At 41.3% G+C, this 13,798-nt stretch overlaps 6 protein-coding genes across 6 annotated transcripts; 3 read left to right on the forward strand and 3 right to left on the reverse strand.

Moving 5' to 3' along the window:
* Nucleotides 1–16: 16 nt before the first annotated feature.
* V1514DRAFT_302174 (uncharacterized protein) lies at nucleotides 17–2,237 on the forward strand (the record flags this gene model as incomplete). Its single annotated transcript, XM_066925568.1, has 2 exons — nucleotides 17–198; nucleotides 272–2,237. The coding sequence occupies 2 exons, from the start codon at nucleotides 17–19 to the stop codon at nucleotides 2,235–2,237; spliced, it is 2,148 nt and encodes a 715-aa protein (XP_066785610.1).
* A 388-nt stretch (nucleotides 2,238–2,625) lies between these two features.
* Nucleotides 2,626–6,008, forward strand: V1514DRAFT_325239 (Met-10+ like-protein-domain-containing protein). The gene is made up of 7 exons (XM_066926572.1): nucleotides 2,626–3,169; nucleotides 3,242–3,346; nucleotides 3,403–3,480; nucleotides 3,708–4,120; nucleotides 4,356–4,590; nucleotides 5,340–5,473; nucleotides 5,665–6,008. The coding sequence occupies exons 1-7, from the start codon at nucleotides 2,728–2,730 to the stop codon at nucleotides 5,800–5,802; spliced, it is 1,545 nt and encodes a 514-aa protein (XP_066785611.1). The 5' UTR covers nucleotides 2,626–2,727; the 3' UTR covers nucleotides 5,803–6,008.
* Nucleotides 6,009–6,410: 402 nt separating this feature from the next.
* On the reverse strand, nucleotides 6,411–7,589 carry V1514DRAFT_346095 (uncharacterized protein; the record flags this gene model as incomplete). The annotated part of the gene is made up of 4 exons (XM_066929253.1): nucleotides 6,411–7,232; nucleotides 7,297–7,349; nucleotides 7,400–7,471; nucleotides 7,562–7,589. 4 exons carry the CDS (start codon nucleotides 7,587–7,589, stop codon nucleotides 6,411–6,413), a joined length of 975 nt encoding a protein of 324 aa, XP_066785612.1.
* An 845-nt stretch (nucleotides 7,590–8,434) lies between these two features.
* On the reverse strand, nucleotides 8,435–11,391 carry V1514DRAFT_275536 (WD40-repeat-containing domain protein; the record flags this gene model as incomplete). Its single annotated transcript, XM_066924895.1, has 3 exons — nucleotides 8,435–8,719; nucleotides 8,798–11,063; nucleotides 11,141–11,391. The coding sequence occupies 3 exons, from the start codon at nucleotides 11,389–11,391 to the stop codon at nucleotides 8,435–8,437; spliced, it is 2,802 nt and encodes a 933-aa protein (XP_066785613.1).
* Nucleotides 11,392–11,744: 353 nt separating this feature from the next.
* V1514DRAFT_358989 (uncharacterized protein) lies at nucleotides 11,745–12,872 on the forward strand (the record flags this gene model as incomplete). The annotated part of the gene is made up of 7 exons (XM_066929676.1): nucleotides 11,745–11,747; nucleotides 11,857–11,932; nucleotides 11,988–12,033; nucleotides 12,100–12,189; nucleotides 12,249–12,306; nucleotides 12,372–12,488; nucleotides 12,557–12,872. 7 exons carry the CDS (start codon nucleotides 11,745–11,747, stop codon nucleotides 12,731–12,733), a joined length of 567 nt encoding a protein of 188 aa, XP_066785614.1. The 3' UTR covers nucleotides 12,734–12,872.
* Nucleotides 12,873–12,898: 26 nt separating this feature from the next.
* Nucleotides 12,899–13,411, reverse strand: V1514DRAFT_275642 (uncharacterized protein; the record flags this gene model as incomplete). The annotated part of the gene is made up of 1 exon (XM_066924903.1): nucleotides 12,899–13,411. The coding sequence occupies one exon, from the start codon at nucleotides 13,409–13,411 to the stop codon at nucleotides 12,899–12,901; it is 513 nt and encodes a 170-aa protein (XP_066785615.1).
* Nucleotides 13,412–13,798: the final 387 nt, after the last annotated feature.

The raw sequence follows: 13,798 nt of genomic DNA on the forward strand, positions 1-13,798 counted from the left end.
GCATTGAACATTGACAATGACAACCACAATAACTCCGCCATCACTGTCATATTTTTGCATATTTAATCCCACTTTTTGTCACTCAGACGACACGTTAAATGATCAAATATTCTTTTATACTTCACGAGCAGATAATGTGTCATTAGACGAGCAACTTCGCAAGGTTGGACTAATCCAGGGCATAATATCGTTTGCAAGGTAAAAACAGAACATATATAGATAATTCATTATTAATATTATTATATGTTTATATTAACAATTAAATTCTTAGTGATTTTTCAAATCAAAAACCGGTTGAAATAATCGATACCAAAAAGACAAGGACCGTTATCGTTGAGATTGAACCAAATTGGTGGATTATTGCTTGCATAAACTTCACCCGGGTTCAATCACAGGGACAAGCTAATGCCACCACCATAACAAATCAGGACTTGCAATCTAATTCAAGCAAGAAGGATAACTCAACTGGTGCATTTGCATCACTTCGAAGGAAAAAAAAAATAATTGAAACCAAAACCGAATATTCCAGAAGGGAAGTACCGGGTTATGGCGTGATTCATTCACATTTGGTTCGAGGCTATAATCAATGGAAACTATTACATGGCAATTTCCCGGCATCATTAGCTGCAAAACAACAATCATCACCTAGGACGAATCATGAACAAGACGAACATGACACGGACAATAATGTTGACATGTCAGAATTTAAATTTGACTTGGCCAAGTTTTGGAGTTGGTGGTTGCATAAATGGGAACTGTACATTTTTTCGACCGCGACATGGAACGGAACATTAAATAATTCTTTTTTGATTTCAAATTTGCAATTAGGACAGGTTCCGACATTGTCATTTTCATTTATGGATGCCGCAAACGGCATTAAGCAATCACCTGGCAAGTTATCTGCCGCCACGGTGGATGCTATTAATGCCATGATCAAGAAAGAGGAACAAAACGGCATGGTGGATTTGATAATCACGAGAATTAATAATTTTTCCATGATTGCAAATGGTGTCAGTTTGTCACGATCAGGTGCAACCAGTATTGCTGATGGCAACAAATCTTGGAATCGGGATAACGGGTCGATATACGATGATGCTTATTCGATTCGATCTTCTAGTTCGAGCTTGTTTGGAACAAAAGAGAAAAAAAAAAAATTAAATGGCAAAATAAATGATGACGCAATCACAACAGCAGACGAAGCTAAAGCATTAATCAATGCCATCCTAGACGACGAAGCCCAAAACGGATGCGTTTTCCAAGGCGCGGGTTATATTTCCAAATCGTCTGTGGCCGAATATTCAAGATGGCTGATTGATAATCATATTTTCCCTTCACCATCATCAGTGGAAGGCATTAAATGGCCCAATTATGCAAACAAGGACGAGCCCGTGTTGCCGTTCGAAGCCATCGTTTTTGCGTTCAAGCATGGTTACGTGCGACCTCGACCGGCCATGATCCGCAACAACAGCGGCAAATTAGGAAGCAATCTATCGAGGGATAAAAAAAGGATTATCACATCATTAACGTCAACAAATAATCTTGTGGTACCGAATTCTGACGCGGTCAGCGTGCGAAGCACCACGAGTGAACGGAACTTGGCCAAGGCGATCGAGCAAGTACGTGATTCTTCGTTGGCGTTGCTGCATAAGGTTACCTCAAATAGTTCGACCATGAATACGTTTGCAAAGGGTAATAAAGATAGGCTGATTCCGGATATTAGGGATGACTTGTCAGATGCAAGGTTTTTGGTTGGATATCAGGGTGAAGTCGACGGTGACTTGTTTGAGGACGACGATGATGATGACGATGAAGATGAAGATGGCCAGGATCAAGAATTTGAACGTCATGGTCAACCCATCATTTCAGACAAGGAAGTTTTCATTATTAAAAAACGCAAAAAGCACAGGCACAAGCGAGTTGATTCTATATCAACAGCAGATGATGGAACCGACGTGTCCACTCCACCAAGTCCAGAAAAATTCATTACTAATGGCAAGCATGAGGAAGACTTAATACCACTACCACCGCCAACAACAACAACAACAACTCAAAAACCGGCGATGGAGAGGTTGCGATTGGTCGTATACAAGCGAGCGCCGTTCATGTTTTCAGCATTTTTTGATCCCATCAAGGCTGACAACATTTTATCAAGTTTAGAATATTATAAAAATTTGCATCTTCGATTAGGTACGTTGGTTGAACCAATTATGGATGATTTGCAGGCTTGTTTGGATTAAAGGAAATCTTTACAACATGGTGTTTTTTTTTTTGAACGGAGGGGGAGGGGGTTTTTGACATTTATGGTAATTTGGTTGCGTCTTTTTTTTCGAAAGTTTTTTTTTTATAAAAGAATAATATGGTTTACATGACCTATTCCAACTTGTAAGACGTGTTTTCTCACACAAAATCGATGGCAATCCTTACCCCTCGATTCCCGAATTGTTATTGAGATTGAGGGCGAAAACAAACGAGCCTACGAATTGACATACCGCTTACAACGCTTCGATATAGAATGAACTTGCACTGTTTTTGTAGAAGTTGTATTGATCAACGTTTGCTCGGACCGGGTTTGCCCCTGACGAGATGCCACAATGTACGCGGCTGACGACGATTTTTTTTTGATTTTTTTTTTTTTTCCCCTCTTTTCTTAAAGAGCAAAAAGATTCACATAACAAAAGGAGGTTGCCTTTGTTTTGGATTGTGAATTTGTTGTTTTACATATTTTATATGCGATTACCGCTTAGCAAATTGCGATTTGTGCACGGCGGCTTGAATACCCATATCATCACGACGCCTTCTTGTCGACCTTTGCTGCTCCAACACGCACGACCACTGCAACAACAAGGACTTCGACTTCAAATAGCCAGTAAAATTGCACAATACTCTTCCAACATGTCTACCGAGCTTGATAACACGACGTTCACGGTTCCGATCGTCAGAGGCAAAATTAGCAGCAGCAGCAGCAACGAGCTAGATCGATCATTGTTTGACCTTCACGTGCGCACGGCAGCGATTGATCTGCCAGACGCAAGGTTGACACCTCAAATTTTAAAAACCGGAATTGAAGACGTGTTGAAGGTCAGGTCGTTGTCAAATATTTCAAAATTTGTTGATCAAAATGGCGTGAAGAAGCATTTGATAATTTTAAAACCAGAATTTACGGAAAATGGTAAGCCGAAAAAAAAATAATCATAATGGCGAGTGATTGTAAAGGTTGACATGAATTTTTTTTTTATTTCAGATTTTGATAAGTTAAAACCAGAACTAAGAGAACTTTTGCAAAATAATGGGATTAAAAATCTTGTTCCATATACTATTAACATTGGCTATAATTTTTGGAAAACCGGTATTGATCAAATTATGCTTTATTTTTTTTTTTTTGTGGGTTTTAACACGATTTAGATGACCTTTTGGCTTCTATTTTGCCGGAAGAACTTCATGCCGAGATTCCAACTGGGTTTTCAACTACAGGACATATAGGTACGTTTTTAAATCATATATATAAATATTTAAAAAGATGCATGCAGATTCTATTTGAAACCCCTAGAGAAAATAGCAAAAACAAAAAAAAATATGGATCAAAAATTCCAAAATCAACCCCACTAAGAAAAAAAAAATCATACATCTATATTTATAAATATATCCTACTTAATGCGTGTTTTTTGATAATTGAAAAAAAAATAAAATGCTAATGTTGGTTAAAACAGCGCACATGAATATTCGGCCGCAGTATCTTCCGTTCAAACGAATCATTGGTCAAATAATATTGGACAAGAACCCAAGCATTCGAACCGTGGTTAACAAGCTTGACAGTATCGATACTGTTTTTCGAACGTTCGAGATGGAAGTAATCGCTGGTGAAGAAAATTTTAATGTTGAACAATCCGAATCTGGTTGCAAGTTCCAATTCGATTTTGCAAAAGTTTATTGGAATTCGAGACTTGGAACCGAACACGGCCGATTGATTGATACGTTCAAGCCCGGCGAAGCCGTGTGTGACGTGTTTGCCGGTGTCGGACCGTTTGCCGTGCCCGCGGGCAAAAAAAACGTGTTTGTGTTGGCTAATGATTTGAACAGGCATAGTTTTGCTAGCTTGGCAAATAATATTGACATCAATAACGTATGACTTTTATTTTTTTTTTTCTAGCAAGTCATGGTGCTCGAACGTTGTACGTTACTGAGGACTTGTCGACTACTCTTGCTTTGCGACGTTTCTTTCGTTTCCGTTCTGCTCGTTCCTTGGTTATTATTATTTGAAATACTGATAACCTGAGAACGGTGACAACGTTTGCAATATTCAACATGATGAAAATTTCTGTCTTGTTTTGTCCACTAAACTAATGTGTCTTTTGAAGGTAACCAATCGAGTGATTCCGTACAATATAGACGGCCGTCAATTTATCAAGTCTTCAATCTCGGAATTGAAACGGTATACTGAAATAAGGAAACAATTCACATACAATGATCCGGTCAAGCGAGTCAAAAATTTTAAAACCGGAAGATCAGTTCCGGCCAAGGTCACGGTGACAATTCCAACACTGCCGCACCACTATGCGATGAACTTGCCTGCCACCGCAATCGAATTCCTTGGTAAGTAACAAAAATCTTTCTGTTTCTGTTTCTGTTTCTCTATCTTTTTTTTTTATTTTTTTTATTTTTTGATTTTGAGTTTCCTAGACCCTTTTGCGCCGAATTGCGGGTTGATTCAATGCATGAGTTTGTTGGGTTTACTGCCTTGTCGTTTGTTTGCTGGTTTGCTGCTTGGGTTATTATTATCTGGTTTTCAGTTTACTGTTCTGAAACACTCCAACTTTTGCGTCCTTCCCCCCCACCTCACGAGTCAATTGAAAAAAAAAAAAAAAAGGATAATTCGATTGACTTTAAACTGAAAATAACAATTTCAAAAAGTGGAAAATGGTGAATTGACGTTGGTTGAGTTTTCAACCTATTAAATGGAACGAGTGTGGGACCCGTTCGCCGTTCGAACCGACAGGGCAACGGAGAAAGAGCAATTGCGGAGGCGACGGGAACTTTGGCAGAGTTCAAAATCTTTCAAATTAACGAAAGACCAAAAAAAAAAGACAAACCAATTACCACAAGCCCCTAATGCCCTTTTGTTCTCCTTTCCCTGTTCAATTGGACCTTGTTGAGAAAATGAAAACAATTTAAAGTCTAGGCAAGGAGGGGGAGGGGAAAAGCGGTGGCCTCATTTTTTTTTTTTTTTTTCTTTGCAAACCTGGGGAGGCCAAAGCACGACAAGGGCTAGGGGAAGGGATTTTTTTTAAATGCAGGAAAACTAAACGCATTGATTAGCTAACCATGGCCTTTTATATTTTTAGACGCATTTCGAGGCTTGTTTAAGGGCCAGGCGGCGGATGCCGAGTTGCCCATGGTTCATGTGTATTGTTTTCATAAGGCTGATTTGGATAATCCCAAGCCAGACGATCAAACGATTCATAACGCTCTGCATGAGGTAAGTCTTATTTTTTTATTATTATTATTATTTGAAAAAAAGAAAGCCAGAAAAAAAAAGCAACAATTAAGTAGTGGTGGGGGATGTTGATTACTTGTGGTTATTTTTTTTTTCTTTTCTTGATTAGATTGTCGTTTTCTTTTTGGTTGATTTTAGCTTATCTTTTTTTTTTTTTTTTTTTTTTGGTTTAGCGTGTTTGTACAGCGTTGGGGTTCGATATCGCGTTTGATGAGTTGTCGGTTCATTTCGTGAGAGCGGTGGCACCGACCAAGACCATGCATTGCGTTTCGTTTCGATTGCCCAAGGAGGTTGCGTTTGCAAACAATTGATGACCATGTGGAGGGGTATAGAGACTGAAGATTGGTTAATTACGATTCACACATAATGTTGGAGAGCAAAATGAACCAAAATAAAAACAAGGTTTGCACCTGCATGAGATTGGGTAATCTAAGCTTTTTTTCGTAATTGCAATTTAAAAAAAAAAAAAAAAATTCCAAAAATATGACAATGTTTTGCTCACCGGGTGATATTTGGCTTGCATTTTTTTTTTTAAATCTTTTTCAAATTTTAAAAAACTATGTACTGTCAGTAATTACACCCTCATATAATGCTTACATCTCTCCGGCTTGCTCCTTCAAACATTCAAACAATTGTAACAACATACAATGATGAATTAATCTAAAAATGGAATACAAATGCACTAAGTACAAGACAAAAAAAAAAAAAAAAAAAAAAGAAACATTCCCACGCCATACAACATGAAAAAAAAAACAAAAAAAAATAATACAAACGAAGGTGCAAAAAAAAACAAGGGGACCGAACCGTAACTGACAATCAAGTTCACGACCACTAAAAAAATACTTTCCCAAAAAAAAAAAAATTCTATAATTGAGCATGCGTTTATAATTGTAGTTTTTTTGTCTTAATTGATTTCTTTCTATTCATTTGCAGCATCTTCTTCTTCCGCGATTAACTTCTCAGCTTCAAGTGCGGCCATGCATCCGGTTCCTGCCGACGTGATGGCCTGTCGGTATCGCTTATCCTGCACGTCACCAGCAGCAAACACGCCGAGCACGGACGTTTGCGCCGTGCCGGGCTTCGTAATCACGTACCCGTCCTCATCCGTGTCCAACTGGCCCTTGACAATAGCGGTGGCGGGCACGTGCCCGATGGCGTAAAACAAGCCGTTCACGTCCAGGTCCTTGACCGAGTCGTCGATCGTGGACTTGATTTGCAACTGGGTCAAGAGTCCGTTTTCACCCTTGGCCTCGACCGGCAACGTGTTCCACAAGATTTCAACTTTTGGATGTGATTGCAATCGCTTGGCCATGATGGTGGATGCCCGAAGCTTGTCCCTGCGCACGAGTACGTAAACTTTTGAACCGTATTTTGTCAAAAACAATGCCTCCTCGGCAGCAGAGTCACCGCCACCAACCACGACGAGTGGCTTGTTTCTGAAAATTGGAACCGCACCGTCACACACGGCGCAAGCGGAAATGCCAGCTTGCCAATAGGTTTCCTCACCTGGAATGTGCAAGCGCTTGGCAGACGCACCGGTGGCAAGAATGATGGCATCAGCCGTGTTAGGTTCCGCAGTCTCGTTATCCTCAGTCCAAAACTTAAACGGCCGGGATGACAGGTCGACCTTGGAAATGGTCTCGGTAATGATTTCGGTTCCGAATTTTTCAGACTGCGCTCGCATGTTATCCATTAACTCGGCACCAAGAATTCCGGCAGGAAAGCCAGGGAAGTTTTCAATCTGAAACAATAATAATAATTAGATGAAATTAATTTTAAAAAACCAATCAAGACAAAAGACTCACTTCAGTGGTGGTAGTTAATTGGCCACCAGCGGCAATGCCGTTGGCAAGCATGCCTAGGAAAGTTAGCACGTTGCATTTATGTATTTTATATATTTTCACGTACCCTCATAAAGAACAGGCTTAATCTCAGCACGGGCGAGATAGATGGCAGCAGTGTGAGCAGCAGGGCCGGATCCTAATCGTGAAGCATTCCATTAATGTTTCTTGAAGGAAAAACAAACGAAAAAAAAAAAAAAAAATGTTGTAAAGAATAGGTTTGACATACCAATGATTACAACTTTTGAGTGAGACATTCTAATCTGATCTGATATGGAACCTTGATGTGTAAAGTTGGATGTGGGCTTGTCCGATGAAGAAGATAGCGAAGATGCGGCGGCGGAAGCTATAAATGTTGACCGAAGAGAAGCTCGGCGAAGAAAAGAGCGAGGAAACAGGGTGGCGATTAGTGACGACACGATTGCTAAAGGCCCAAAGAAAGGAATTTTTAAAACAAAAGAGAGGGTTTCAATTAAACAAAAGTGGGTTCCGACGAAGCACAAAGAAAAAAAAAAATTAATCAAAACTTGTGGATGACGAGAGCAACCGGGCCGAGACGCTACATATTATTAACAGAGTGGCGGCAACCTGCGATTACATAATTACATGTCCACCACGAGCTGCGTGCGCATCACAATGCGACTTGTATTTGCTTTGCTATATCCTAACCGGTTCAGTTGATGGTCAGTTGATAATCAGCAGGGTTATCATGATCATCAGAGTCATGCATGATGTTGGTTCCAACTTGTCAGTGGATGGCTGCTACAAAGACTGCAGTCCACAGTTGCTACGTGTTCCCCCGCCCCGCCCGCATCAATCGATTATTACTTACCTGCCACCTGTGCTCGCTCGCTCTAGACTATACATACAGAGATGCCGATATCACATTGATTGCGAATTGTCCACGGCTGTTCCATCCATGCCTTCGCTTGTTCACGCCGGCGCAGGAGCCCGAACCTGACTCTTTTTGCTTTCGGTTTTAACCCAAAATCAATTTAGAGTTGTTTTTGTTTTGGCAACATACCCTAACCCCAACCCCTTCTCTGGCAAATTCTTTCCCATGTTTATAATTACACATGTGCTAAACTATAATAAATTCATGCTATATCGTCGTAAACACCCTTTTCTTCAGTTTCTTTTCATCCTCTTCCTTTTGCTCCTTCTCATCTAAAAACTCTTTCGTATGATGAGCATCGTACTCCCTGCGAATAAACTTTAGGCCGGCAAGATTGTAACCTAGCTCATCCTTTTGATGCCGCAGCGCGTCTCGAAGATGTCCGCGCACGGCGTCTAACATTGGCCGCATGGTTTCGTTGGAAATGATTTGCCGATAATATGTTTTCAGTAAGAAAAACAATAATCTTGAAGATAACGTAATGTTCCACCTCTGGAAAAAAAAAAAAAGTCAGTAAATTTAATCAATCTATTACCTCCCCCTAAAGAAAGAAAATAAATATATATATACCTTTGACGTCCAAATATCTATAAATCGAAGCAATGTCAAAACCCTGTCAAACGGAAGAAGCAACAGCGCATCTTGAACTTGGCTGGCCTTAATCTTTTCAATCACGTCCAGCACGTATCGCTCGGCAGAGATGCCTTCCAACGCTACAAATATCGCGTTCCTTTGAGGCGCCGCAATGCCCGCGTTCTTCTTTTTGGCGATCGCATGCTCGGCCACAAGGTCCAAATCTTCAGCACCAACGTCCAATGCTTCCACTATTCGCTCACTGGCAACCAACGTCTCCACGCTTTGCTTGCCCGCGCTCGTAACCTCGTCACCTTCTGCCTCGTTATCCCCACTATTGCCCTCCAACGACGTCACCAGCGTTGCCTCATACACTTCTTCCAGTTCTTTTTCACGTTCTTCTTCCAAAAAGATCTGATCCTCTGTTTGTTCCCAAATTCGAATGCTGCGATCATGTGAGGACGACACGACAAACTCACCCGAATGTGCAACCACGATCGCCCAAACTTCGGAAAGATGTCCCTCGAATTTTTGAATGTTTTCAAACTTGTCACCATCCCAATACTTCACGAGCCTGTCCTTCGATGCTGAAAAAAAATTATGCCCGTTGGGTTCGAACGCGATCGACATTATGCTGTCTTGATGAGCAAAAATCGACCGATGACAATCACCAAAATCAAGACCCCAAATCTTGATGTTTTTATCTGCCGAGCATGATACCAAGATCTTGGAATCAAACGAAATGTCCATCGACAATACCGGCAACTTGTGACCGTAAAGGTTTAAATAAAACTTGAGCGTGTCCACAAAGAAAACTTTGATCGTGCTGTCCAAAAGTGATGCGGCAACGTACTTGCCGTCGGGTGACAACCTGACCGAAAAAACGTCGTCGCTTAATTCCAACGTGCGCGTGTGCTTTAGTTTTAACCGCGCGATCGTCCGCAACGTGCCTGGGATTTCCTCTTGCACGATTTTAAAACTCCAAAACTTGACCGACTTGTCCGCACTGCCGGTCACCATCGTTTTGCCATCGTGACTAACCTGTAATGACCATACGGCACCGTCATGCGCATCGATCGTATCGAGCAACGACGAACTGGCGACATCAAACATCTCAATCTGGCCCGATTTCGTGCCCACGACCAAAATGCTATCACCAGGCAAAAATGCGGAGCATAACGCATACCCGCATTCAAACGTCCTGATGCAATTTGTGGTCTTGACATTCCACACCTTTAAATTTCCGTTAGACGCAGACGCCAGCATGGTGTCATCCGAACTCAACGCCAACGTTCGAACATCGGATCGATGACCTGGAATGTCAATCGCATACTGCAGGTTATATTCTGGTGCAGGCGCAGATTTCTTCACCTGATCTGGCACCGTGATTGAATATAATTCCAACGAATTCGATGCTAGTGACACCAAAACTTGTAGTGAATCCCGTTTGGCAAATTCCGGGCTCGTAAATGCCCAGTCAATACTTCTTACCTTTGCCGACGTTCGCACGATCGTAAACGGCACGTAAATCTCGTTCACGTCGTCTTCTCGAATATCTGCCAATTGAAGGTCGATCGTTGCCTCATCTTGCTCATTAGTACCAGCCTGAAATTTTTCCCTTCGCCGTCGTCGCTTGCGGTTAACCGACCTCTTGATCTCGTTATCGTTTCTGATTCTCCATACTTCCACTGACCTGTCCGTTCCGTGACATGCAAAAAACGGCGCAACGGGATGAAACGCAACCGTCGCGGCCCTGTCCTTGCTTTGCCTTATCAACACACCTTGAGGCTGCAATCGTTCTCCATCACCATTGTCCAAGCTTACTCTCCATACTTTAATTTCGGCCTCACCTCCAGCCGTCATGATGACGTTTTGAGAGTTGTGAATCGTAAGAGCCCAGCATTCACCCTTATGTGCCACATGAGTTTCGATGCAGTGTTGCGAGCTCAAATCCCAAAGCTTTATGAACCCGTCCTTTGAAGTGCTAATTAGCCATTCGCTCACTTGAGGATCTTCCGTCATGTCGTTATTAGTGGCCACAAACTCAAGTCCCGTGATTTGTTCTTTATGACCTCGCAAGCGATACAGCCCAACTTCGGTTATAAGGTCCCAAACGATCACGCTGGTATCTCGCGAACCACTGGCAAGTCGAGTACCTGACCCATCAAATCTGAGCACAGACACTGCTGTCTTGTGACCATTAAAGCTAATCACAACTTCTCCAGTCGTGCCATCCCAAACACGAATCGTACCATCCGAATATCTATAATACAAAAAAAAAAAAATTATATTAGCAACCCGCATAATCCTTGTTTGGTTTGTTTTAGACAAAAATCATACCCGGCCGCAAATAGTTCATCTTGATACTTGGCAAGCGCCGTAACTTCAGCTTTTATATCCACTTCATTCCATTTTGATAACCGCTCGCCTGTCTTGACATCCCAGGTTATCACGCTTTCAAGTGCTCCCACGATTGCCCGTCCTGCTGATGTCGAAGATGACGACGATGAGCCCAGCCAAAGCGCATTGCAGTTCGATGAGATCACGCCGAACGCAGCGTCCGGCTCAAACCGCAAATATGACTTCACCATGGTAATCCTTAATAATCCGTTGCCAAAATTAAAACAAGGAAAAGGTGAGAAAAAAAAAAGGCTTAATTGAAGTTGAGTTGAACAATAATGATGTTTTGATCCCAATGAATGTTCTGAATATTTTTTTTTCAGGGGTCAAAGCAAATGCCGGGTAAAAACGCTTTGGAAAATATGATGAGGTTAGGGCTGTTTGTATATGTACTTAAAAAGTCAGAGTTACCCTACATGGGTTTGGCAGCACGCGTGTCCCGTTTGCTGCATTATTATCACCAAAATTATAGATCTGTTTGTCTGGCAAGTGATATTGAATATTGACCTCTAGGATCGTGACTACGTGGGCAATTTTAACAGAAATGGTACGTAGGTTTGAAATTGGTTTTTTTCTTTTTTTCAGGCCTCCCAGATCTGGTTTGATTACAATATTAAAGACTAAAACTAACGACCCGGCTTCATTGGCGATTGCAGGCCGAAGAAAATAGATTAAGCTTGTCTCTATCGGCACATCCGGTAGCTTTGGCCTTTTTCCTTTCGTTTAGATTGGGTATGTCATGCCAATTGTGGAGTTCGTTTTAATACTAACCCGAGCGCTTGCACAGCTGCGTTACTGACCTATGTCTTTGGTCTTATTTTTACCAGCAACTTGTGCGTACCAGCAACACGAAATCGATTTTTTTTTGTTCCCTTTATGTGCTAAACGAAATAATTTAGTGTCCTAATTTTCATTATTGTCATATTACTTTTGGCGGCTGACTTCTGGAACACCAAGAATGTTACCGGCAGATTGTTAGTTGGTCTTCGGTATGTCGTTCAGATAATTTTCCGGTTCGAATTGCTGTTGTTAATATGTCGTGATATAGATGGTGGAATGAATCTTCGCAAAACGGAGATAGTATCTGGGTGTTTGAAAGCGCCGACGTAAGTTCCATTGCCAACACCAGGAATTCGTTATCTTTAACATGCTAACTTGAAAATCAAAATAGCCTCAACGTCAGATCAACGGCACGGACTCGCGGTTTTTCTGGTTGGTTTTATACAGCACGCCTGTTGTTTGGACGTTATTGGCACTTCTCGCAATTCTTAAATTTGAAATTATCTGGGTAAATTTTTTTTTTTTTTTTGTAACGCGGGTTTAAACTTTGAAAAAAAGACTAACGGAAAATAAAAGTTGTCTCTTGTTGTTATTGCTGTCATTCTTTCATCTACAAATGCCATGGCTTTTACCCGATGTGATCGCTTCGGGAAAGCCAGCGGACTCGCAAACAGCGTATTTGCTCGGTCATCAAGAGGACTGGCTCAAAGGTTTGCGTCTGGTGTTATTTCTCGATTGTATTCGAGTGGTTAAGACTTGCACAAGACTGCAAAATATAAAAAAAAAAATGGAAAAAGAAGTTTTACAGTACTATAGGACAGGTCCGGTAGTTTTAACAAATCACGTTCCATGGTATAATATTTAATAAAACAATATATCAAGTAGAGAGAGACAAAAAAAATCATTCTTTTTTTGTGTTTAGAACCTGATTCGCAATAGCTTAATTATCGCATGTTTTAATTTTTGCCTGGCCAATTTTTTCTTGACCTTGCGATTCATTCGTTGAAGGTATTTATCCCATTCTTGCTTGACTTGTTCAGCAACCCATTGGTCAATGTTACGCGCCATGGTATACTCGTCTAAACTTGGCATCTTGAATAATTCATATTCCTGCCATGCCATTTGTTCGTCAGCCTTGATTGATTGAGATCTCAGGTATTCAACATAATTGGCTGCTTTTTCCCAAGCAGATCTTTGTACGGATTCAAACGTTAAATTTGGATCCCATTGTAGTATTTTAACAAATTGATTTGCAATCTGTTGCGTTTGACGTTCAAAAACAGCATGATCCTCTCTTTGCGTGCAATAATTGCAATATGAAAATGGCGAATGCTGATGCCGATAAAGATAAAGCCATTCGGATTCGTTATCGGGGTCGATCGCCGGCTTGTCGTGCAAAAAATCGTCAATGTCAAGTTTCGAATCGGACATGCACATGCTTGCTAGCTCTTGCTGGGCCGAACTCCCGTAATCTGGCAACACAACCACGGTATTAAAAATCACGAAATCGTTGTTGTCTTGCCGGGCAAGGCTAGTATTAGAAACTGATGAACCGTCGAGGTCACCATGATAATGATCAGTCACGTAGCAAGGGTGTTTTGATGACGTGGCCAATTCATATGCACCTGTGCTTAATGACATCATGTTTTCACATACAGCAGTCATTGCCATGTTTTTTTACGTCAAAAATTGCATTCTCCAAGGTATAACTACGTTACATATTCACGGCGTGTTTACGGCAGCCTGAATCGAAATGGCGGCCGTAAAACAAGTGTCAGCACTGCAATAACATCAACAAGCGCAACTATCAACATGAGC

Source organism: Lipomyces japonicus, assembly GCF_038497905.1.
Source record: "Lipomyces japonicus strain CBS 7319 unplaced genomic scaffold V1514scaffold_4, whole genome shotgun sequence".
Taxonomy (NCBI): Eukaryota; Fungi; Ascomycota; class Lipomycetes; order Lipomycetales; family Lipomycetaceae; genus Lipomyces; species Lipomyces japonicus.